A 27,966-nucleotide genomic window follows, 5' to 3' on the forward strand; every position below is an offset into this window, starting at 1 on the left:
CCGCCCCGCACGCCCCGCTTCTAGGCCTCCCCCCGGCCTGCCGCCGCCGCCTCGCGTGGCCGGGCACAACGCCCCACCAGCCCGAGGCCCCCCCACCCCCCCGCCCCCAAGGCCTCCCCCCCGCCCCCCACCCAATCTCCCCCAGCCCCTGGATGACTTCTTCTCCCCCCTGCCGTAGCCGCCTGGCCGCCTCCGCCCACCCCGAAGCCTGCCCGCATCGCCACGCGCCCCGCCCGGACGCTACCCCCAAGCCCTGCAAGCGCGCCCGCACCCCCCCGCCATACCCCCCTCGCCGCCCGGCCGCTGCCCGCCTCGCCCTCCAGGACCGCGTCGCAGCGCCCCCGCCCCCCGACCACGCCCGGGCACCTCCCCCCCGCAGCTCCCCACTGCTGGGCGGCCGTCCACCCCCGCCCTGCGCCCCCCCCCCCGGTTGGCTCCCCCCGCCCCCACCCCCCCCCGCGCCCCCACCGCCGCATTCGGCCCCCCCCCCCCCTCCGCGGAATGCGGGGGTTTGCGGGGTAATGTATTAGCGCCACTGACTAGTATTTTGTAATTCATCTCATTCATTACTCTCTTACTCATTCAGTCATAGTAGTTAGATGTGTGTGTGTTTGTGTGTGTAAATCTTCAAAATTTCCTTTTTAACTTCAGCTATCATAACTGTAAGTGAACTCAAAATGTCTATGTGTACCAACTTCCTAATAGACTTATAACATATTTATGTTATGTTATTAGGAAGTATTTGATTATACATTGATTCCCTTACCTGGATTTCTTGCAGGTTGATGTATCAAACTGTAAACAACAATTACCTGTGAAGCAATCCAACTTTTCCTTCCTATCCACAATTTATTTTAATTAGCTTAGTTCTCATAGTTAAATACTTTTTATACATTATAGTTTGTAAATTATCGTCTTATTTTGTGAGTTTCAAGTGATTAAGATATTTAACATTTTATAATTAGTGTTGTGTATCAAGATTTTCAGGTATTTAAATATTTCCTCATTGATAAACTTAATGGTACATTAAAGTTTACAATACTGATGGAAATGAAGTGTCATACACAAATACATTTTTTATTATATTTAAAGATGAATTTATCTGTTGAAATCTCTGCAGAATCTTCCAGAAGGTGACTCCATTTCTTCAAGAGGATACAAAACATATTAGTTTTTCCCAGGCAAGAAATTCATCATGAACAATTGAAATACAATTTAACAATAAAAAGAATTTTGAAGAACATGTTAAGGCTTGAAAATTTAGAATCAATGGCTAAATCACATTTAGTATAATATATTCTATTGAATTAGAAGACTGTTGGTAAAAGGAAAATATTCAAGTTAAAATAATAAAAAAAAAACCACCTAAAGAATTGAGATTAAGTATTGATAAATAGATCCTTAAAGAATATAACAATTGTAAAAAATCTTTGGTATAGAGCCCAGGAATATATTAACATAATATAAATGACATGTAAAATAATTACAAGACTACCATGAATAAGTTTAAAGTTGTCTTTATTATAAGGGTTAGGAAAAAGTTAAAAATATGTCCCCGATCAACATTCTTTGTTATGCTTCATGATACAACCAGGAAAGAATTTTCATATAATTTGAAAGAAATCTACATTATAAGGGTTAGGAAAAAGTTAGAAAATTATATCCCTGAGCTACATTTTTGTTATGCTTCATGATACAACCAGGAGAAATGTTCATATAATTTGAAAAGAATCTACATTATAAGGCTTAGGAACAAGTTAATATGTACCTGAGCAACACTCTTTATCATGCTTCATGATACAACCAGGAAAGCATATTTATTAATTTGAAAGGAATCAACATAATAAGGGTTAGGAAAAGTTAAAAATATGTCCCCAATCACCATTCTTTGTTATGCTTCATGATACAACCAGGAAAGAATTTTCATATAATTTGAAAGGATCTGCATTATAAGAGTTGGGAAAAAGTCAAAAATATGTCCCTGAGCAATATACAACCAGGAAAGAATGTTCATATAATTTTGGAGGAATCTACATTATAAGGGTTAGGAAAAAGTTAAAAATGTCCCTGGTCAATATGTTTTGTAATGCTTCAAGATGTTCATTTCATTTATTATAATTATGATGTTTGATTATTTAATGGCAATATTTCGCAAGTGTTTTCCAGTCACCTAATGTAACCTATCAACGTGAACAACTCAGCAACTGTTCTCTCGCTCTACTTCTACCCTACCAGGAACCTACAGTGTGAGTGTTTTATCTGTAGCATTTGGTGTTGTATTAACGCACTTTTTAGCTAAAACATGCCTTAGTACAATGTAAGTAAGGGCTGTTTTTTTTTTCATACATAAACATCCAAACAATATTTTGCAACTGGGAAATGATCAACTCTTTCATATGAAGTGTTAGATCATCCACAGTTTAGTCCTTACCTTACCCTATGCGATTATCACCTTTTCCATCACTTGAAGCATGATCTTGGCGAGAAGCATTTTAACGCTGATAAGGAAGAGAGAACAGCCATCAATTCTTGGCTGTTAATACATGCAAAATTTTGTTTTTAAGATGTGAGAAATGCTTCAATAAAAAAAAATATGTAGAAACTGAGATAAAACGTTTGTAAATATTGTTTGGGTTTTTTTTAAATAAAAAAACAGTCCCTACTTTAAAAACCTCCCTTGCATATGTAGAGTCATAGTTCCTCTTTTTGTATATACATTTTAAGTTAAGTATAGATTTTATTTAATTTTTTATACTTTAAAGGTTAGTTTTATTAGAAGTCTATCTCTTCATAGATCTCTTTCCTGTCATAATCTTATAGAGCGATTCTCTGTACAACACACAGGACATTCAGACACTTTATACATTTTTAAATATTACAGATTGTTAAGTTATATTTTTTTCATGCAGGTGAAGTGTATTTTATCCTTCAGATTCTTCTCATATGTAGGAAAATTAATTTGAGTGTAATATTTATCAGTTCTCACTATAATGTAGTCATAATGCATGGGATGCGGTGAAAGTGCTGACTTTCCTAAGTATGATAAATGCTTTTGGTTTCTGTGACTTATTTGGCTTTCAAGATATGTTAAATTCGTAGGTATGTTTTTCGAAATATGATGGAAAAATAGTTTCCTTTACCATAACCATTAAACTTATGTAACATTTTACTAACAAAATACACTCATCACAACATGTACTACAAGATTATTTACACTTTCTAGAGAATCACTCTATACAAGGTTAAAGTTTAACTTACTATTTAATTTTTACGATTTGCAGTAAACTGGCTGTCAATAAACATTGTACATTGTAAAAACTCATTGTAGAAACATTTTTGGTCTTCACATTGGTCTTTTAAACCCATGCTTTGGTTATCTGTAATTATAGTTCCTTTTTTGTACTATATATTTTAAGCTATAGATTTTATGTTATTTTTTATACTTTAAGGTCAATTTTATTAGAAGTCCTTCTTATGTATATCTTAATTATTGATATATTAATGCTTAGGGTTAGGTTAGGTTTCAATCATAATTATTTTGTCTACACTGACTTTCTGCCAAAATATGAACACATATTATAAAAGTTTTTATATTGAGCTACATGACTGTACTACAATACCGTCTAAAGAGAGTTGTTCCTTTAAAAATAAATAATTGCTTTGGTATTTAAAAAACTTCTTTCTTGTTTAACCTTTTTTAATATGAATGGAAATTATATTGTCTGCCAAAAATTACACTAAGTGTACGGGTAGACAATATTGTTCACTAAGTTATCGCTGATCGTATGAGTGGACAATTTTATTTTGTTAATTAAAATAAGGACACTCCTTCATACTACACTTACAACTTCAGTTTAATTTTATTTTACTGATCTTATAACGTTCTTAGGAGAAAGTGTACACGATACCGCATAAGTAACTAAATGAAGAGACTTATTGGCTCTCAAATGCAAATTGAATTTATGTCAAAGAAAAATAAGCTTAACTAAGTAGCCTTAGCTAAACATCTTATCACATCTACATGTACACAATGTTCAAGAAACAAATAGCAAAGCAAAGGATAAACAAGAAACAAGAGTATTTGATATTTTTATTCGAAATGGCACAGAAAGTATACATGAGACATCAGTGTTTTGTTTTCTTTTGGTTGATTCACTTATAATTGTTTTTTAATGAATTGATTTGTTCATTTAATCAAAATTGGTTAAATTGTATTCAAAGTTAAATTTTCAACATGTTATAAATTGACATGTATTCCCATTCCAGTTTATGTAATAAATAAAATCAATAAAATAACCCCTTGATAAATTTGATGAAAATTTGGTTTAGCCTATAAACGATGCCAGAAAGCTATGCGAAACAAGCCTTTGTTTCAATGTAAGCCTATTCCTACAATTTTCAAGTCTTACATATCAAGTCTTAAATCAGGGTGGCCACCTGACCGGGAATTTTTGTGAGAACCGGAAAAATTTCAAAAATAATTTTTGCATCTCCAAGAACTTAAAACATCAAGACATAATTTGACAGCTTCTTCAATCAAGAACTGATTAATCACGATACATTGTATTTTACCCATCGTGGCTCGTGAAATTGTGAATGAATATAGAAAATACGTAACAATGCATTGGACAATTAAAATTGGCCGACCGATCATTTCTGACTTCGACACTAAACGAGCAGTACGCTTTAAACTGTAAAGCGGCAGGAACAGCAATACAAACGGGTTTTTTGTATTTAAGTATTATTCAGTTGTCGAAGTAGGGTCTCCGACGAAGTATTCCAACTCTTATTCTTTAGAGAAAATAGTGTTTTGGAAAAACGTGTTAGCTAGATAGCACAGGCCTAAAATGTACAGTGTTATAAACAGGCTTCAGAGTTCGGTTTGTTGACTAATATAATGTTTGATGGTTTGATAAGAGGTGCAGCCCAGGTTTTTGATTACACCAAAATGTCAGTTGGATTCATACAAAGCTTAATAAGAGTACCCTTTGGAGAAGAAAGTAGTGGGTTAGTTACAACAAGTAACGTCGAGAAGGGGGCATTTGCATCCTGTTGCACAGCAATGACAGACTGAAATGGGATTGAGTGGCAGGAGAAACGTTTAATGTCTACAATTGGCGGCGGATAAGCACCATTGAGTGATACTGACCCGCTGCTCACGTCTGCCATGGCTAGTGTCGAGTGTTCCCCATATGTACAGCACAAACATTAAACTTTATGTCCCTGCTCAATCTAGCACTGACCCCTCGTATCCGGCCGAGACCTCGGTAGAACGATTGCTCACACACATTCCGATTGTCATCTGTTATGTTTTGATACCACGGTCACATCCAAATCTCGACTGAACTGCATTTACACAGGAAACAAATGGCACAAGTTTTGTTCCATCTAAACATCGCTAGTCTAAACGGCGCAAGGGCTCTCGCGAGCGCTGCCGCAACCAGTGCCAGACAGTTGGTTACAAGAACTGGAGGACAGTGTCGGCTATTAAAATTTCAATTATGAATATTGCCGAGACATCCCTTTCATGTGTGAACAGACTTTGTCTTGACTCCCGGAACAACCAGCGATACAACTGTAGCAAGTACTTGTGACAGTTCTCGTGAGTAAAATTGCTTATATTGTTCACATTATGCTACAGTGGTTGTGCAAATTCTCTCGCAACTCTACTTGCCAGTGTAAACACAGCTTAATGTTCTTGCCAGTCTACAAATAGCAGACGGCAAGCTGATCGAATCAGCCATGCTCATCAGTTTTCGTCGTCAGAGTGGCATTGGTTAGAAGACAGCTGGAAATCCTGTCAGTTCTCTGATTAACTATTTACCAGAACGACTTCTACGTACATATGACGATTGTTCAGATGATTTGAACTGTTCAAACCAAATAGTCCAACGTGCATGAAGGTCTTTATGTCTTGTTGTTTCGTAGTCCTTGGCTGTAATCTAACTTACTAACTGACTGAGTTTACACTGTCTATTCGTGGACAAAAATTATCGGCAGTTCTCAAATTACTGATTGGTGAAACATGTTTTTGTAGTTCATTGTGTATAAAACTATTTAGAAATATATAGCAACAGAATAACGTAATTTATAAATAATATTATAGTTGAAGTTCGTTTTTTCTGTGTCTGTATTTTTCAACGCTAACGTGTCTGCTGGTTCTATGCGTGGACTTTAGCTCCTCGATAGTAAACAGACGATCGCTAATTCGTATTTTGTCCGTACGTCGTTCTTTGCATAGTTGTAAATAAATATATTCTCTATAAATATACATTTTTACGTAAATGTAATATTTTCTGGAAGCTCATTTTATAACCTACCATTTCTATTACTTAAATAGGAAAATTAATATGGAGTTTTAAATATATTCATTTCCCTGAATCTTTGAAAATTCCTTTGAAGTAACGTGGTATTCCTAGGCTTCCCCCTCCCCCACAAAAGATAAATTAACTAAGTAGAGTTCAGATGAAAGGATTGGAAAGGAAATTTTATTTTTTAGGTATACACAATGATATGTCAACACATTGAAAGACACAGAGATAAAAACTAAGGAGCTTAAAATAGGCAATAGCGATAAATCGTCACCGAATTTCTCGCATAACGCTAGTGACAAAATGCTAGAGCAACGCAGCTTTGTGGCATTTCTTGCAAATACTCCTGATGATGAAACGTCACCGTTGCACTTGGTGCAAGGGTTAAATATCGTACTACAGTTGTCTATTTGGTTCGAAAATAGACTAGGTAATTGGAAATTTTCGACCGGAAAAACCGGGAATTTGAAAATAGGTTTTGAGTGGCCACCCTGTTAATTTATAAACGGTTTCCTTGCATCTTGCTACCTAGAGCCTCTCTTATGCAAAATTTGTAGGAGAAATGCTATTAAATTAATCAAAGGCTGTAAGACTGTGCACTTGGAAGCCAATACGAACATTGTAGAGTGTCACATGCATACAAACTAACATCAATAAGTTTGTGCTCATGACAAAACTGTACTAATGTTAAACATTAAGTGTTACATATACATATCCAAACATATTTATACTTTCTCTTCATACATTTTGTATTTATTTTCATACAGGGTAATGAAAAATTTCTTTCCTCTAACTTCACTTTTTACCTATAAAGTATTCCCCTCAGTGTTTTGTTTTGACTTTGTTGATTTACTAATATGTTTAAACCAATGATGGGTTGAAACCGAATCTCAAATTCACTGAATCCTCAAAAATGATTTGGATTATCTTAAATATTCAAATATGTTAAGATCCACCAAGTCACTAATTGATGACAAACATGCGTGTAACCCGTAAATTAATTTAAAATTTATAAATAATCATAGTTTTGTAAATAATGATTTGCTTGCAGCTCATATTATCTGTATTTGTATTCGTGCATTGTCGTGTATCTGTATTAAATTTTAATTGTTCTTATATATTTTGAGAATTATATTTTTATAAAAAAACATTACATAAGTATGCAGATAAATTGTAAAATTAAAATATCCTGTTTACAAAAGGGTGTCACAAACTTCTGTGGCTGATAGTACTTATCATTCCAAACAAAAATGTCTTATAAACATAGTTCGAGGAATGTGTATTTTAGCCGCTAGCCACCATTTTGTATTTTTTATTAAACAAATTAATATCTCTAGAACTTGTAAAGCTACATATATCAAATTTTACACATAGGTATAAATAAATAATAGACAATTGTAAAAAATATTGGTGTGATTTGTTTTAATACTAACAGAAAACATACACCTACCCACCCCTACCACCTGCCTATTGAAAATCTTAAAAGCCAAACAAAAAAACAAACCAGTATATTTATAAAAAATTACAAGATACAAACTATTTTCTAATTTATATAACAATTACAGTAGTACATTTCTCAATGAAATCCATCAACATATAAGTGATCACGATTACTTTTGAGATATGCTTGCACAAGCTGGGAGCAACAGTCATAGATGAGAGGTACAGCTGATAGTTGCTCCTGGCTTGTGCAAGCATATCTCAAAAGTGAGTGTGCTTATGTATACTTTGATGGATTTCATTGAAAATATACCATTGGAATTGTTATGAAAATTACAAAATAGTTGGTATTTAGTACATTTTTATAAATATACTTGTGTTTTGTTATTTGACTAAAGATTTTCAACAGGCACCATTTTGTTTATATGAAGCAAATTACACCAATATTTTTACAGTTTTCTACTATTTATTTATACCTATGTGCAAAATTTGGTATATGTAGTTTTACAAGTTCTAGAGATATTATTTTTTATCAAAATTAAAAATGGCGGCTGGCGGCTAAAATACACATTTCTTGAACTATGCTTATAAGACATTTTTTGTTTAGGACAATGAGTAGTATTAATCACAGAAGTTGTGAACACCCTGTATATAACTAAAATAATAAAAAAGAAGTTTGTCACTAAACACTCTTGGAAAATGCTCCATGCTTATAAAGGCAAAATGTTATTAATTTGTTACATATTTTTATAAAATAATTTTGTACATGTTTTTCTTAATAATAAAAACAGCATAAAATATAAACAAGATATTGAAATATAGCTTTGTATTCATTTTTTACTGGTACAAACACATACATTACTGGAGTTTTTTATGGTTATTGTATTTTTAGTTACAAGTTTGGTTATTATGTCAGTCACTAACTCGCACTTAAACCTTTGCCTAGTTTAAATTCTTCCTATGGTGATTCATTGTAATAAAAGAAATGTTGAAACACATTGTATCTAACCATTGTTGTGAAGTTTGCCAATTGATTATTATCACTTAACTCATGTTATATTTCATTCATTGCATTGTATATGTATGAAATACTTTGTTATTGTTATGTGCATGACTCCATTTGTATTTTTAAACAATTATGTTTCAATTTTTTATTACAAATTTGTTTTATTTTTTATTTTGATGTGATTTTTACCAAAATTTGTATTGTTCCAATTACCTTTACCCATAATTACACTTATTTATTTCACGAACTATGATCCTTTGTTTGGTCCTAATTTCTTTTCTTTTTCTCATCTTTGGGTATACTTTTTCTTTTGCATGTTTAGAATTGAAATCATGGAATTTCAATTGTATTTATTTATGTTTCAATTCAAATTAATATGTAAATTGGTTGCATGAATTCATCCTTCTTAATGTTATTGAAAATTTGTGCATGAGAAATGTTTTGTTAAAAAAAAAAATTATCTTGATTATTGTAATTCAGATTTAATTGTTACCAATAGGGTTCATTTATTGGATACAATGGTTAATTTATTTAAAAAATAAAAAAGTGTTGTTGGGCGTTTTAAGAATGAAGTTCTTTTGATGGGTAATTAAACACGTCCATTATACCTTTTACTGTGTAGAAAGAGACATTTTTTCAATCTCAAACAGTTTTAACTCTCTGGACTCGAGGTTTTAATAACATTAATATTAAGAATTGTACATGAAACCACATAGTTGCCTGGAACTGAGAGGATTAAAACTTTTAGTTTTGACTCTGTGAAGGTTTGAAACTCAACCACCCATTAGTTTGTTTAGATGCGATTAATTTATTTTAGCTTTAGCACCTTAATTAAAAATCTTAAAATTGTATTGATTCCTTGAAATGTGTCTCGTCACAACAAGTAACATAGTCATATCGATTTGATTTAGAATCACTTCATGTTACAAGATTTTCAATTCACTTCCATTTTATACTCAAACAGTCACTCACACACATACCCAGTGAGCTTTCCGAGTAAACAGGTGCAAAGGTTTGATCCACCGTAAAGAGTGGTTATTTAACCGAAATATTTAATACTATTATTCAGTTAGTCCACAGAATATGTAGATCTACTTGAAATTGCAATAAATTGATTTTTCTAATACATAATTTCCTATCTATGTGAGGTCTGGTATTTAAGGACAGTGAGCTCCATGTAGTGGTGATGGGGATTGATTACACACCTAGTTATATACAGTTATATTGAAATCCTGCGATGAGAGTTTGCCAAATTTCACATTGTGATGTTGCCATCACTTCCTGTCTGTTTGAGGTCGTGAATTATCTTGGAGGTGATGCATCTTTTCTTGCCTTTACATACATTTATTAACTATGCATGGTTAAACTGAGATCCATATTACTTTAATGTTTAAGTCTATGAATTACTACCACTAATTAAATAACTGTTTCTCATACTAAGATTTGATATTATGAAGACGTTATATAAATGTCTTATATTAAAGTATAAAAGTATGCATGGTTTCAGCACTAAAACCAGGTATTAACCATTCTTTAACTGTATAATTAAATATAGATACTTGAGTTACTATTAAACAATAATTATTGGCATGGTTCTTGTGTAAATAAAACTATTAGCTGTTTGGTTATTTCACAGCCAACCCAATCAAGGAAGTTAGTGCTTAACATTTTTATCGTATTTTCAAGAAGATTTTACATCTAAAATGTTTATGAATGTGCTATTTTAATATTTTTTAGTTCAGTAGTTTAGTTCTATTTAATGGTAAAGTTTGTTATCTACAAAGTAGAAGTACGCCACACCACGAGATGTAACAGGTTTAGCTGAGGTTGCATGCAAAATTTCAAATCTGTAGCTAGCTCATTTCTTCTCAAGATGTCCGACGGACATACAGACACTAATACTAAAAAGGAGGTTGACATGAAAATTATGTATCATAAAACTCATTCTTGTAAAAATGAAATTTCATTCAAAATGTAGTCTATATATGAAATCTTTATCTGCATATCTTGCCAGATAATACATTCACAGTTTTGTTCATTAATTTGTGTTTTATGTCATTGTTTAAATAATAAAAGTCTACATACCAATAATTGTCAAATTATGCATCTTTTGGGATAGTTAAACTACATCTGTCTCATGTTTGAATCTCTTATGGGTGTATTGAGTTTGCTTACAAATTCATTTATTCTGATATTTTCTTGTCTCCATCATGGTTACATATAATGTAAAAACCATTAAAAATATTCACTAACGCTCAGCCAAATCCCATGCTATGACATGTACCATCATCTAACTCAGTGTTCATCACTACATAGTATAAAACAAAGTCGCTCTCTCTGTACCTATGTCCCTTTGTATGCTTAAATCTTTAAAAGTACGCAACGGATTTTGATGCGGTTGTTTTTAATAGATAGAGTGATTCAAGAGAAAGATTTATATGAAGTAAAGTATAAAAAAAGTTACCTGAAATATTTTGAAATTCAGAAAAAATATACTTTTTACGTTTTATAAACCAAATTAAACTGGCACTAAACAGCTGTTCACACCTTCAGTTTTATGTCGACTGGCTGAAACATCTGTTTACATTTAAATTCAATCGAATATTAAATAAACAGTGCTTGATCAGTTGTGTAATGCAGATAGTAAATAAAAGGTTAATATCAAAATTTTACTCCAGATTACGCCAGTGATGAATTTAAATCATCTAATGCATTTTATATATTATTTAAACACTGTTATAAAACCAACCTTAATGAACAAAGTTATGAATGTTTTCACATACCTTGCTTTAAACTGGTGGGCTTCCTTGACATTGTGATATGGCATTTTAACAGTGGCTTATGGGAAAACAGAGAAATTAATATTTACATGCCTCAACGTAACAAAAAGCTTTTATTTTTTAATGTTGCGTAACCCTAATAAAGATTTCTCCCTTATACCGAAAATACATAGGAAATGGGTTGGACTTCTCCCTGGGCCGTAATAGGTCCTACGTATGTGTATATTTTCTTCATCAGGACAACAACACAAAAAAACCATGTCCCTGGAAATATTCTAAACTGAAAATAGATTACAGAAGCCAACAGTAGACGATTTTGAAAATAGTAGATTTCGGAGAACTGAATAATCGAACTATCTAGAATTTGATTGAGGAAATATTGCAAGCTGAAATGTGACATAGTAAGTGAATTCAAACAATCGGAAGTAGGCACTTTTTAACCGAAGTAGGCTTCTCGGTCCTACGTAAGTATATATTTTTTCTTCGTCAGGACAAGGCAAACTCTACTATGGTACTGGAAATATCTTAGACCTGAAATATGTGATAAAGGCTAGAAATTAGACGCTTTTTGACCGAAGTAGGTTTCCGCGACCTGTGTATTTTATTGATCAAAATAATAATGCAAACTCAGCTGTGACATTGCAAATATAATTAATTAATTTGAACCAGAAATGCTCTTCCACGTGCAAAACATATACATTAATTAAATTAAACTCTGATAATATTCACCATATCTACTTGATGTATCCCTACTACCATCATTTTACATCATAAGTGCTTTTACTAAGTAATTAAACAAAATTTAAGAAAGAAACATATCCATACTAATAAATTATTTTAAGTATTTGTTACTAATTTTTTTCTGGGCTAAAATTATAACTCCCACCACCAAGATCACCCTTCTAGGATAAAATAACCTTATGGTGTAATTTTCTATGTTGAGATGTACTAAGTCTGGTATAGTTATTTTATGTTCTGATAATGCTGTGTCAGGTTTAATTTCCTCTACTAAATTGATGTGTGATTGATCTGTGCGAGATGGTAGGTTTTCAATATTATGGAGTCAAATTTTGTATTTTTGTATCATTTTTTATTTGTTCTGACTATTTTTGTAATACTCCTCTCTTCTGTTGCCCATTTTTGTATTTATATATAATCTCTGATCTTGTGATCCTGCTGTGTAAGAAATAGTATAAGGTGGTGTAACAATAGTTTTTCTACATCCAACCCTCCCTAAGAATTCTTTAATTTACCTTGCTGAGATATAACTGTCTAAAAATGCACTTATTAATATTACAATCTTCTTCACTGAAAGACAAGAGGGAGGCAGTGAGATTATATCTGAACTATATACGTCTTGTTGACACTTACACATGCCGTTGTGCTCAGATGATAACATGTCGGAGACATGAGTCTGAGACTGTAGATCAACTTGTTGGATCTCTTTCACAGGTTAGACCAAGACAGAAGTTGGGATGGTGTTATCATTAGAATCAGAAGTTAGTGTTGGTGTTATCATCAGAATTAGAAGGTAGTGGTGGGAACTCTTGAAGAGATGAAAGTTCAGGTGGAAATCAATTGAGTTTAGAATATTTATTTTTGTCAAATCCTTGGTGATGTCAGTTTTAGAATTTTTCTGGCTGTCCTTTCCACTGTAGGAAGACACCAATTCATTGTGCTGATGATGCATCTCTAGTGCTGTTTGGAAAAATATAATTTGCTTATTTACAATGTGTGTGTGGATTTTGTCACACACGGAAGCAACATGTGCTAGCACCCTTTTGGTACCACTTATGAGGTTGTGCAGTCACAGAATATTTTGATTTGTGCAATACAGGATTGTAGACAAAAAAATTGCTTATTGGAGTATACTGTTTATAATAATTTTGGACTTGTGAAACTTAAATTCAAATTATTTATTGCACATTGACATAGACAATAGACAATAGACAATAGACAAGTTTCTTTATTGACATATTCTTAAAGAATAGTAATAGAGTCACATATTACAAAAAGTTAGCTTATGATGAAACTAAGTCAAGGTTTTTGTAGTCTCCATTCTCCATTGCAGGCGTTCAGGAACTCATCCAGTGTATAAAAAGGTTGATTTACTAGGAGATTATGCAGTCTTCCTTGTAGGGCATTCCTCTTCAATCCTTTCATTGTATCTGGTAGAGCATTCCACAATTTCCGGCCGATGTAGGATGGTTTTTCCTCAAAGATTGCTGTGCGATGTGGGGGCAGAACATAGTTAGTTGCATGACGAGTATTGTACGAGTGGAAGTCTTTCCCTGTTTGAAGACTCAGACTATGAGCATGTAGAATAACTTCTTGAATGTACAGAGCAGTGATAGTCTTTATGCCAAGGGCTTGGAAGGCTTGCCTGCAGCTTTGTTGAGGTTCAAGGTCAGCGAGGATTCTGATGGCTTTTTTCTGTAGGATGAGCACCCTGTTGAGGTTCCCAGCAGAGGACCCACCCCATACAGCAAGCCCATACCTCATGTGCGTTTCTACTAGTGAATAGTAAGCTGTTTTAGCTGTTTCTAAATTTCCAGTCCATTTTATGCGCCGCACAGCATATATACCTGTGCTGATTTTTTTACACATGCCATCTACATGCTCTTTCCAGTTTAGACTTCCATCCAGGATGACTCCTAGAAATTTAACGTGGTTTTCAATTTCTACGTCAGGTATTTTTGGAATGTAGTCTTTTCTTTTACTAAAATTAATCTGTATTGTTTTTGATGGATTTACAGCCAAGTCATTTTTTCTGCAGTATGTCAGTGCTTTGCGCAGGGAGTTGCAGGCAGTTGTATGCACTCCTTCTGCTGTAGCATCACTGATTAGGAGTGTTGTGTCGTCAGCATACATAACACAGGTGGTGTTGTGGTCTTGGATGTGTGCTGGGAAGTCATTGACAAATAAAACAAAGATGACTGGGCCTAGAACTGATCCTTGTGGCACTCCGCGTTTGACTGGTTGTGGGTTTGATTGAAAGGTGTTTTTAAGGCCATGTGTAGTGCTCTGTACTTCAACTACCTGTGTTCGCCCTGAGAGATAACTCATAAACCAACTGTTAGCTATACCAGTAATGCCTAGAGATTTAAGTTTTTTTGATATGAGATCATGTCCTAGACAGTCAAATGCTTTGCTGTAGTCAAGAAGCAGAGCAGTGATGTATTGTTCTTTATCTATTTGGTCAATGATGTATTCAATTAGGTTGATGATAGCTGATGTGGTTGATTTACCTTTCAGAAATCCATGTTGACAACTAGTGACTATGTTTAACTGCTCCAGGTGGGTCATAAGTCTATTGAGAACTACTTTTTCAATTATTTTAGAAAAGGTTGAAACAAGTGAAATAGGACGGTAATTTTTTATTTCAGTCGTTGATCCTTTTTTATGTTTTGGATACACTTTTGATTGCTTTAATGCAGCAGGAAACTGACCAAGGCTGAAAGATGCGTTTATTATGCTGACCAAGGGTGGTATTAGCTCTTCAGCACAATGCTTTACAATTTTGGATGAATATTCATCCATTCCACTTGACGGCTTAGATTTAAGGGAATTGATGACCGCTCTTACTTCTCTGTCACTTGTTGGGCTTAAGTTGAAAACAGTTTGGCAGTTGTCTGTTATGGAATGGTTGTTTGCATTGTTGTCATGATTTCCTACTGTGTGATTGCTGAGTTTCAGTGTTGCTTCAGCAACTTGAGTGAAGAAAATGTTGAAATGTTCTGCAACTTCAATTGGATTATCCACCACTTTGTCATTAATTACAATACGGCTTTGAGGTTGGAGTTCTCGTTTTCCTTTTCTTTCATTGTTAATGACAGTCCATAGGGCTTTGGTTTTGTTGGCGGCTGACTCAATGAAATTTGAGTTTGCATTTTGTCTTAGGGCTCTAAGTTTATTGTCATATTTTTTCTTCTTTTCCACCATAACTACTTTATCTTGGATATTTCCTGACATTTCGTATTTATACAGTGATTTTAAAAATCGTAATTATATCAATAATACAAACAGGTGCATGTTCAAGTTTCTAAAAGTATAACTAAGATACAAGTCTGTATTGTGCTATGTCTATAAAGAGTAACAAAATCATTATATTATAATTATAACCGGAAGGGATATGGTGAAACAGTGGATAATTGCTTGGGTTGGGATGTTTAAATATTTTTAATTTATTACTTACGGTTTTATTTATTGTTTGAAAAACAGTCTTTCAGCATTTCATTTATAGTGTAACAAGCTTTTTCTATGAGGAGGTTTTTAACCCTTACAATTCTGAACATAAATAAATTTCCGCACTTCACCCTAGCATGCGAATACAATTAAAAAAATCTGTTTTAATTTGTTTAAAGTTCTATTTGACCCTTTTAACCCCGGCCATTAAATCAAGTGTTGTGCCAGAAATCCCAAGCCATTTTCAGACAAAATGTAAGGGTTTTGTAAAAAATTCATAACTCAGTTATTTTGTAAGATATTTAGGTAATTCATTTTTTGTTTTACTTGTCTATACATTTAGCTTTCAGAAATATACAAATAAAATTATTATTTTGAAAGTAATTTTTTTACACACATATACATATATAAAAAATAAATAAAAATGAAAAAATTTCAAGTTTGATCATGGAAACCATATAGATAAAAAAATATTTGACACAAAAATACCCATTTACTTTATGATATATTTAATCTTTAATAAAAGGAAACAAAAATTATAGGCCTAGCTTATTTACAAGTGGAGTAACATCAATTTTTGTAAAGCCGTGTAAATTTTTCTTTTTGCCATTTCTGGGCAAGGCAATGTAACAAGACCTTTGAAATTCACAGTACTTACAATAAACATAAAACCAAAGTTATTTCTGACAAAATAACTAAAACTGTTCATAATCTAAATTTAAAAAAGTTTTAAAACAATATTTACATCACTACAAATTGCAACAGTAGGCCTACCAGATGATGTTCCTGGTTGAGCAACGTCCTCATCTGATGAATTTTCAAAGGGTTCAAAAGTTGGGTCTTCAACTGTATCATCTAAATAAGTTACAGATAATTCACTATCACTTTCCTCTGCTAATTCCCCTTCTGATTCAGAAGAAATGTTTTCAAGATATCCATCACTCAAATCGTCGTCACTAATCACATCCACACCATTTGCAACTAGGTTACTAATTAGTGTATTTTCACTTACGGGAGACTTTGAACGATGTCTTTTACTCATTTTGAAATCAAACAAATAATAAACTAAACTTTAACTGCCGTACTTTACACTGCTTTAACCTAAAACTGTGAAGAAAACGGAGTATTCACAACCACGTGATATACAGCTGTCTGCAACAAGCGTGAGCAGTCATTCGAGACGAACTGCAATTGCTCAGTCACAGACTGACAAAATACGAAGTCAAACCATTACAAACTAATATATTTCGATGCAAAATATATTTGTGCACAAGTCTGTGAAATTTCAAAGCATTTGGTGAAATAGGTGCACGTCCGCACTATACGGACGTCGGGAGTTGACGCCATTTTTACGGCGTCCGTACAGTACGGACGTCGGGGTTAAAAGGGTTGAATTTAGGTCTCTAAAGTTCTAGTAGGACAAAAATTAAAAAAGCTGAACTTTTTAAATGATTTTTATATTTTTGTATGTTCTATAAAGCTACTGACGAATTGTTTAAAGTTTTCATCATCTGGGTTAGCCATGTTGTAAATAGCTTGGTATAAAACTAAATAGAATACACTGCAAACACAGATACAATCACTGTTTCAAAGAAATAAGCTCTTTATATAAATAGCTACTGTACGGATGCTTTTATCATGTAATAAATAGTTTCATTTGCTATTACAATCGTGTTTAATTTCATTTTGCTCTGAAATATATTACATTACTGTGAGAGTGATATCTATATATAATATAATTTATTGAGGTCATGTTTTTGAGGAATTAATACAGTTTTTCTGTTATCCATCTATTCGCTTAACCGTCACAACCATGATCCTAACAATGACAGTTAATTTATTTTTTGCTGTAAGTTCATTTTCATATGAAATTTATTGATAATTGTTAATTGTTCCATATCACACATAATTTGGCTGAGCATTAGCAAAACGTAAGTGAATCGTCACTTATAGATAGGAATAGAGTAAATATTCTTTATAGTTTATATCAAGCGTTTTTGTATTTAAGTTATGACTTCAAGAACATAATTAATACAAAAATTACAACTTCCTAACATAAATACTGATACCACCATATATGTTAGGAAGATTCCTACAAAAGTAACTTATAACCTTTAGGAACGTATAAAAGATACTCATCTGTGGCCTGTCAATATCCTTAAAAACAATTCCATAGATTTTATTTTTGACATCACTTAACATAAACAGCTTATATTAATATATTGTATATTTTATTGGAAAATATTAAATTCTAAAGAATAATTATGCTGCTGTCAGTAGTATGCAAGTTTAGGTGATGACCTGGAACTGACAATGGACTAGTAGCTAATGGCATGAACAAATGCTGGATCTGTGTTCAGTTTGTTGCAAAGTTAGAGATGTACTATGTAATCTGCTGCGTCATAACTGGTTGCTGCTTGTCTCTCATCCGGGTGCTATCATTGGGAACTGTTATTCAAGAGTTAAATCAGATGTCTTATTCCTGAGGTTCTTCATTGCATAAATGATTGTCAACCATGCTTTCCCTAGGATAGGGATAGCCAGCATGTTTGATATGTCGGCTGTGCTAGACATGGAGGTCTTTTCAAAACCATACAAAGATTTTAAGAACTCTTGCAAAGTTCTAATTTGGTATACAACCAAATTAGTTTTCTTTGTTCAGTTTTGACACAACATCAAATTGTAAGATAATACCAATAGACTTGGCACATCATGAAAGCCATTTATTGTTACTAGTATATAATTTTAATTCAAAACTTTGCTTGCTATTGTACATTTCACAAATTTGTTCAGTTTGCCTTCCTGTTTTAAGAGGCAATGGTAGGAAGCTGCCAACCATGCATCTGAGAATCCACTTTTAACATGGGGAACAGTTTAAAACTGTTTTGTATTGGAACTTGTCTTATCAAGAAATGTTTCAATGCTCGCAGAAGCTGTATTTACAATATACATTATAAACCATTAGTATTAATAAATAATTGTATTTTTACAATTCTTAGCATTGAGATACTAAAATCTAAGTTTCTATAATGGAACATTTATGAATTTGAGGTAAATTCCTATTTATAAACTAGTTTTAAACTTTATTCCTGTGTTAAAAGTGGAAACTTAAGATGTGCGGTTGGCAGCTAAATAGCATGCCTTAGCAAACCCAATTATTGTTTCCTGGAATTTATTTTTTTACTGTGAGGCCAATTCTCTACCTTGGCCTCTACACACTTTGTTTTGAAAATGTTCTTGTTCTTTGATATCAACACACTCACGTCAGTATGTCTCTTTGCCAGGTGTTGTTAACAAATAAAATATATGAGACATATACAGATAACCTTGTACTTATATAGCTAGAGAGGTTTCACTTTTTAACCCTCTTCTGGTGGAATGACCGCAACATCTTCTGGCACTGCCGAACTGAATTAATTATGCCGCTCCATCACAGGAGAACCTCTTGTGTTTTTATTATTTTAACAACTCTTTTTGAATCAAGTTATTACATATTATATATCACTCTAAATTTTATTAAACTCTATAATGTGGCAATTGAAAAATTATTGTTCATACAGTAAACTAAATCTAAATAGTTGTAAAAGAAATGTTTGTTTTGATTGTTAAATTAAAATAAGACTACATGTCTTTTACAAAGATCTATTAAAGGCAACATAACAATATGTCTGAAAACAGGAGCTGCAGGAAGTTACAAATAAGTCTAATAATTTTATAAAATAGCAAAAGAAGTTAGAAGAAATTTTAATAAAAGCGGCTAAATCACTGTCAATGAAGTACTTGATAAAATGTTGCATTAACACCAACACTAGAATCATTAGGAATAAAAAAAACATACAATGAACAAGAACAATATTGTTGTTAATAGATATTTCCATTAGCAATTCCAAAAGTAACAGGATAATGGCAACTCATAGTAGAAAGCAGTGGTAAGGCAGTCGATGGCGATCAGTCGATTGAACGTTAGCGCCAGGCTCCCTGTTATGGTGATTCATGGCTATTACCCCGGAAAGGGTTGACACTTGATTCAGTGGTGGACACTACTTGCTACTACATAAACCAAAATTACATATACAACAGTCATCTAAGCTCATTTTAGGTTGCAAGCATAATCTTATTCCAAAGAATCTTTTATTTAAATTTTCAAATAATATGAAATACTACTTGCTATGCATAACTCATTAGTCTCTTTTTGTAAATTTAATACGATATTATTGTATTGATAAACATTTGAATTTGGTTTTTACTTTTTTAACTTATACACATAACTAAGCTAGGTTTAAGTGTGTAAAGATTAATAACTGCATTTTTTCCACACATTATGTAGTCTTTGTGAGGAGAAAAATAATATTTTTTAATGTCATTTTTGTTGATAGATTTCAATTGTTCCAACTGTTTTAAAATTGATACATGTCTCTTGCCACAGTGAAGGTGTTAAATTAATAGTCAATATTTAGTTGAATGTTTATATTGTATTGTATGAAATTTAATTATTTATTTATTTTTATTTTTTTCAGCCCTGATGACCCCGACCAAATACCAGAATGACGATGCCTGTCAAAAAACCTCCAGAACTGAAGAAAACATACTCAAAAGAAATAGAAAATGAAACATCAACTAAACAAAAATTGACAGTTTCAAAGAAACAAAATGAACTGGCACATATACATTTTGAAAGGGACGAGGTTGAGATTCCAGAACCAACAATAGAGGACCATTGTTGCCTCATGTGTGTTATGTTAGATGTAGCCAACAAGACATGCACACGATGTAACAGATCGCCTACTCTTTTTGATGATGGACGTCGAAATAATATTTTCTTAATATTTTATAACTTATCAATTAGTTTTTTTCATTTACATACTCATAAGTATAGTGAAATAGAAATTAATCGTCTTGTAAATATTTGTAAGACATATGCAAAACAATTCAAAGTGTATGTCCAAATAACTAAAAGGTCTGAAATATGTTTCCGTAAAAATGAAAAAGAATTTAATCTGGACCCTAATGAGATATTTGTACTCCCTTCATCATCTGAATATAATTTTTCCGATATCCAAGATTGGTTTATAGAAGCATTCTTAATGCTATCAGATCATAAAGTTATATTTGATCAAGTAAAATATTGTAAACCATCAGTAAAATTTAACACTTTTATAGATTTGGTTTATTTAAGAGAAAACATTGATAAAGACAAAAAGAGTATAGACCAAGGAAAAAAGAGTCGTACTCAAAGAAAAAAGAGTCATCAAGGTAAGAAGACTTTTGAAAGAAAACAAAATGACGAACAAAGTGAAACGAGTACTCTATTTAGAGGGCTCTCTAAAAGAGAACAAGTTGATGGATTTATAAAATTATTTGAAATTTTGGATATGAAAGAAAGAGCATCTTTTTTTATTAAAAGAGGATCATGTGAAGTTACAGAAAATAAGGTACTAAACAGAGAAGATATTAATGATCAAGCGTCTGGAAGTTCACCACCGCAAGCAGGAGCATGTGGACAAACTGTCAAGAAGGTTCTAATGACAGAAGACGAATTTGGGAACAAACATTATACTCGTATTGCCAGACATCATGTCCAAGATCAAGCGTCTTCAAGTTCACCACCACAAGCTTCAGGGGAAAAGTGGATCAGTTGCTTGGGACCTTACAGTGAAGGTCAATTTATTATTAATTTAGCTGTATATACTCTTACTCTCTTACTCCTGTGGCCACTCGAAACCCAGATGGTTTTTGACCTCGCCAATGTCTCTCCAACGTCCTCTATCTTGAGCCACTTCCAGTGTAGCGCCAATCGTTCTTAAATCCTTCTCCACCTGATCTCTCCATCGCATCCTAGGTCTGCCCAATGGCCTCACTCCCTCAGGTTCCCCTCGCCACACCTTCTTTATCATTTTATCTTCTCCCCTACGGGCAACATGGCCCATCCATCTCATTCTTTTACTCATTCTTTTAGCTGTATATATCTTTATTTTATTTTTATAGCAAACTTTTACTATTATTATCTTTGATCATTTTTATAATTTATGATAAGATGTTATAGAATGTTAAAATATGTTGTCTTTTTCAAACAATTTCACTTGTGGGAATGGCTCCTTTACTTTATAAGTCGTCTTAACAAACTAATTTTTATCTTAAAATATTTTCTTGTACAGTATTATAACGAAAATTGTTGTCATAACAACACAAAAAATTAACTCAAAAGGACCAATTACAGGGATTGTAACAACAACGCCCCTTTATGTCTATTTTGTTTTAATGTTTCTAAATTAAATTAATGTTTTTGTTTCAAAGATAAGATAATTGTTGTTTTAACCCATTGCGGATCAACGACGTGAGGGTGACGCGGAGCGAGGCGTGGACCAAAAGCACAATGACGTGACCCTCACGCGGATGACGTGGTATGGATGACTCTTTTGTTTTGAACGCTTATCGCTGTTATAAGCCTCGGAGATATTTATAGTCTGTTTTCCTGGACTGGCTTCCTATCTTATCTCTGGTAATCGTCCACAAATACTCCCCTCGTTATCGGTCAATAACGTTATTATTTGCGACAAATTGTTTGTCTGAGGCGTACAGTCGTGGTGTTCGATTTTCCTTTGCCTCGTGTGCGTGTACGTAAATAAAATGGGTGACAATTTACGATCATCTGAATTAGATAGACTATTATTAGAAAGTGGAAGTGATGAAAGTGATATCGATAGTGTTATTGAGGATGGAGACGGTTCTATCACGCATATTTGTCCACGTTTTCATAATTACACGGATACTAATGTTGACAGAGACGAGCGGGCTAGTGACCATGATTCAGATGTTCAGACTATTTCAGTTGTTTCTTGAAGTGACAGTTTTATTAGAACATTTTTTTATTGTGTAAAAATTTGATCCGTCCTACATCAAGCAACTACAACACGCAAAAAACGTAAGTAAAAATGTTACGTACCTGTATATTTACATTGAATATACCTACTTGTCTAATATGATCTGTATAATGTTTATATAACATAAATAACAACATAAACAAACAAAACATGTATAATTAGCGAGCGCGCTAAGCAGGCAGGTAGGCGTGCAAACACTGCGGGTGCTGCGTTGTAATACGGATTAATTCGTACTCTAAGGCCCGCGCGCGCGCCGTTTTCACGATCAGCAATGGGTTAAGAAGTCAGAACGTTGTTGTTATATATATATATATATATATGTGTGTGTTGTGTGTGTGTGTGTGTGTGTGTGCACAATAAGTAATGGTCTCAATGACCTATATTCTTCAATGCACTAAATAAAATATAGTGAGAGGATATAGGATCCACACACAGGGTATAGGTGAACACAGTGATCCACTTTCAGTTGTTCAGAGGTTCGATTGCTCATCCGAGTCGATAAACCAATTGCATGTAGGAAGGTATATTAGGTGATGTTGGCATGTAATTGTTATATGACACCTAGTTTAACACTCAGAATAGCTTTCTATTTTAAATGTTCTCTAGTACTTATTTTTATTCATATATATGTTTATAATTGTGCATATATTCAACATAGTGGGAAATCTTTACACAGTATAATGATACATTTTACCACATTGTATCAATGAAAAATTTAACGGATCTAATTTTGTAATATGGACACTGTGATGAATTCAGTGAAAGATTGTTGTGTTAAATATTAAGAATGTAGAACGATATAGTAATAATAATTATAAATATTGTATAATTTGGAACTTAATTTTGATTTAATTTTAATGTAACCATTAAAAATTACTTATATCCTGTGAAAAAAATACACACAAGTAAGTTGAGTAAGGTTTTTTACTGAAATTACTCAATTTTAGACTTAAATATTTACAATTAAACTAATTTAAAAAAAAGATATTCTTTTGAATTTTAGGTTGAGAAAATCTTATCTGTAACTTATGTTACATAAAGATTAATGCATTATCTCTTCTTGTTCTAAGTTCAAAACCAACCAAGCTGAAATTTTATGTGGGACTGTAATAAGCTCGGAATTTGTGGGCAAGACATATTTTGGCCGTTAAAACACGTATACTGTAGTTTCAGTATAGTTGTTACTTAACAGTACAGTTCAAAAATGTCAGTGGAGGCTCTTAAATTTAATGTAACCATAAATTAAGTGGTCTATCATCGTTTTAACTCTTTCCAAGCCGTAAACGGGAAATATTAGAATAGCAGACGTGACCGAAACGCCAAATACAGTTATACTCGATGTAGATAATGTCTCTTGGAGAGTTTGTTAGTCCATAAAAGGCCTTCGAAATGCCCGGTGAATGCTCCGTGCTTATCGCGGTTGCCGAGAAAATATTTATAAATTGCCTTCACTCAGCGGCAGGGGTACGGGAGCGCCCTTTGTCTAACTCCGACCGCTTGGTCTTCATTTCTACTACGTACCTCGTTATTATTCTGTATCATGTGGTAGTTTTGTGATTATTTTGAAATATTTATCTCATTTTATAGTAAAATGTAAGTAAACTTTCAATTTAATTACATTTTATAATGAAATTAAAATTTATTTGAAATAAACAGTTATTTTTTTATTTTTAACAATAAATACGCTAATTTTAAGTAAAATGCCCTGTTTTATAGTTATTTTGCTTTTACCTTTTATAATTTAGTTATAATAAAAATTAGCTTTGAACTTAAAGAATCTTAAATGTTTTACTTGTCTTGGCTTTATAGGAAAGTTAATGGATTTATTAGTGGCATGCGAAGGGTTAAACGTCATTGTTATAGAAAAAATATGAGAAAGTTACATCAAACTACACTGATAAACATAACCATTTAATTTTTGTATGATGGATTGGAAATAATCCCTATAAATTCACACTTTCAATTGATCAAATATTTTACCCAAAAATATATAGTGAGAACTAAAAATCTTCAAAAGTTTGGTCTGTTAAAAATTCTTGAGCTATCATAGATGTAAGTGCGTGACATAGATTCAAAAGAAAACTGTCTATTTTTGAATCTATTACTTTCATTAGGTCAAACTATTCCAGTTCAGTGTTAATCAATGATTATTTTTTTAAATGCAAGTGTTTTAACATGTTTTTCAGAGTGAGCTGTGTAATTAGGTAAGTTGTTGAAAGTAAATCCTTTTTGTCTTTTTGACTCAGTTGTCTTGTCAATACAAGAATAACCACAATTATTTAAAAGTGTCCTGATTAGATGTAATTCAGGATTGGTCATTTGAACTAGAATAAATAACTGGGAACAATGAATTTCAAAAGATATGAATAGAAATTCTGCCCCAGGAGGGTTCACTTCTGGTTTATACCATGCAGTTGAACCACAACACTGTGTACAGCAAAACCAATTATTAAATCTGGTCAATCTTATGGATGTCCAGGAGCGGCACATCACTAATTGCTAATGTCAAGATATTGGGGTGCAAGGATAGATTGACAGGTGGAACCTACTGCAAAGGATGACTGTTGGAGTTAATGTTGCTTCCTAAGTGTCAAAGGCAGTTGCTAGTATGGACATAAGCACGTATTCCCCTTGCCTTCTTTGACTGGAGAAGCTGGTAGAGAGCTAGGTTCTCTTTCTTCCAAGATGAAATGACTGAGATATAGTGCCTGCTAGTCCTCCTCATGGATCTCAACAGAAGGCGGTCCCTACTCCCAATCTCCCCTATCCTGAATATCCAGTCACTCCAGAAACAAGCAAAAAGGTCCTTTTAAGACTAAGTGCAATGAGAGGCTCAGTTTCTTGCCCTAGGAGAACGGTAAAAGTACTGAAGGAAAACCATAACTAATTTAAAAGACCTACACCAATAATAATCAGTAGTGGAAATTCTAGTAATTTTAAAAACATGTGAAGTTAAAATGTTGAGTTACAAACTCTATTTAGTTTCTTGAGGTTCATTTTTGAAAAGCCACAAAATAGAAAAAAAATTCAAGGAATTGTTTTACTTGGGATTTAAATTATAAGTAAATAAAAACTATATAAACATTGTTACAGATTTAAAAAGGGTTGAATAGAAATAAAATCCCAAGCGTTAAAAAGGCAGGAAAAATAAATATATCCTCTCTAGACTCATTACAATGTATAGTGTCATTGTATCATCTATTCTCTGTTGTCTGTGATACCATACATGTCTAATATGGATTGATTGGATGTGTTTTAGGTGTCAGCCCATTGGAGACCGGGCCAGTATCGTATCCCGTCAACCCTGTCACACAACATGTCAGTATGTTCAACATACCACCACCGCAAATACAAATCGGACCAGGTAGTTCTACTATTGTACTACTTTGCTTCAATGTTATATTTGACTTAGTTTTTCTATAATTCGCTTAGTTAATTTTTTTCTTGCTTAATAGCATGAGTGTATTTCTTAATAGTCCACAAGTATACTAAATTATATCAGGTGATGGGTTTTATTATTATTGTTTGGAAGAATGTAGTTTTATACAATAGTGTAATACTTAAAATATGTTTGATGCAGCTACAACTGTAGTGTCATTACTTTAAATGCGAAGTAAAGAGCAAAAATTGAGTGAATAAGGTAAATAGTGAAATTTTTGCAATAAGGACATACAAATTTTGCCTTTATGGCCCAATACATTTGACCATTTTTCAAAACTTTAGTCTATATGTTTTATGTGTAATATGTGTTTTTATATAAACCCAAACTCACAACATGTGTGCAACATTGCCCAGTTAAGGCTATTAATGTAAGAATAACAGCTTGTTTAAACATATTTCTTGTTTCATGTCTTTTAACATCTACCTGTATTATACTTAACCCTTTGAACCCCAGGCGACGAAATATCGTCGCCGAGAAGATATGCGAAGATCCCCGCGGCGACGATGTATCGTCGCCAATGAAGTTGCGAGAATCCCCGGGCGACGTAATATCGTCGCCATGGTATATGCGTTTAATACATATTTATTTGAAATCGTAAAATACTTATTTTATGAGTATTAATACATATTTATATGTATTTTATTAAAATACTAATTTTTTTATTTATTTATTTACTAACTTATTTATTTAGGTAATATCAGTGATTTTTGTGTTGTACGCCTAGAGGTTTTTACAAGTCGCATACTTTTATATAAAAATTCAAAAAAAGTTTATTTTTAGAGATATCAATATAAATTTTTTTGGACATACACAAAACTAAATTTAGAAAAATAAAATGTGGGTGCCCATGGTAAAAATATTTCTTATTTTTTAATTAAAAAATCTTAAAATCAATTTTTTTTGCCTAAAAATCTATATACATATATTTTAAAATTATTTTAATGCTGTTAAACATTTTTTTATACTTCAGACTAATCTTTTTCTGTGAATACAATTTCATTCTGGACATTTTGGTGTGTAATACAAGACAATAGCATAAAAAATAGCAAAAGTATTAATTTTTTACAAACAGTATGCAAAACAGCTGTTTCTGCTCCGGGGATTCTCGGTAGTTCTTAGGTCAAATGATTTTGGTACGTTTTTTCCACCATCAATATTTTGGTCTGGGGTTCAAAGGGTTAAAGGAAATAATTCACTAACAGAATAACTATAATATTGTATATTTGCATGATTGTTATTTTAAAATTCCTTAACTAACCTAAAAAAAATACACAAAACAATTTGATATTTGCTGCATTTGTATCAGAAAAATAGACACAAATAAGAAAATTTATATTTGTAATAAATGTTCCAGTATCAAATAAGTAATAAAATGAGAGAATGCATTTACATTTTTTATCTCTGTATGTTAACTTAAATTTAAATTATATAAGAACAGTAATAAGCTTTTTAAGTTATTTTTCATCTGGCTAATAATAAATTAAGGGGGGGGGGGGTTTGGTAGGCCCTATTTCACCAATGTTCAATTTACTATATTGATGAGTCATTTCCTTTCAAACTAATTTGACAGGACGGCCACCCAACCGGGAAAAACCAGAAAAATGGGAATACGCTGGGAATTTCACACACCAGGAATAAGCCAGGAACCTCCCTGTAGAACCGAGAAAATCTCAAAAACAGTGTTTTTTTTTCTCTAATAACTTATGAAATCAAGAAATAATTTGATAGCTGCTTGAATCAGGTGTTAATTAATCCCAAATATCATATTTTACACAACGTGATCCGTGTAACTGTGAAACGACATGTGGGCGATGATGTCGCCAATTTGTTTATAAAGTCTGTAGACAGTGTGTGTGATGGATAATGTGTTCACGAAGCCACACCTGACGCCAGTTAAAAGTGTGTTTCCACTATTTTAGTG

At 33.0% G+C, this 27,966-nt stretch overlaps 2 protein-coding genes across 3 annotated transcripts in view; both read left to right on the top strand.

The window, feature by feature from the left end:
- The window catches only part of LOC124369299, a 137,123-nt gene that overhangs the window by 39,120 nt on the left and 70,037 nt on the right, over positions 1-27,966 (top strand). For both annotated transcript variants that reach the window (XM_046827235.1, XM_046827236.1), the window contains exon 5: positions 25,863-25,967. In XM_046827235.1, coding sequence (XP_046683191.1) covers positions 25,863-25,967 — 105 coding nt within the window. The remainder of the gene's footprint in view (positions 1-25,862; positions 25,968-27,966) is intronic.
- Positions 545-21,527, top strand: LOC124369300. The gene is made up of 2 exons (XM_046827237.1): positions 545-2,246; positions 20,240-21,527. The coding sequence occupies exon 2, from the start codon at positions 20,267-20,269 to the stop codon at positions 21,524-21,526; it is 1,260 nt and encodes a 419-aa protein (XP_046683193.1). The 5' UTR covers positions 545-2,246; positions 20,240-20,266; the 3' UTR covers position 21,527.

The sequence above is a fragment of the Homalodisca vitripennis genome, chromosome X, assembly GCF_021130785.1.
Source record: "Homalodisca vitripennis isolate AUS2020 chromosome X, UT_GWSS_2.1, whole genome shotgun sequence".
NCBI classification, from domain to species: domain Eukaryota; kingdom Metazoa; phylum Arthropoda; class Insecta; order Hemiptera; family Cicadellidae; genus Homalodisca; species Homalodisca vitripennis.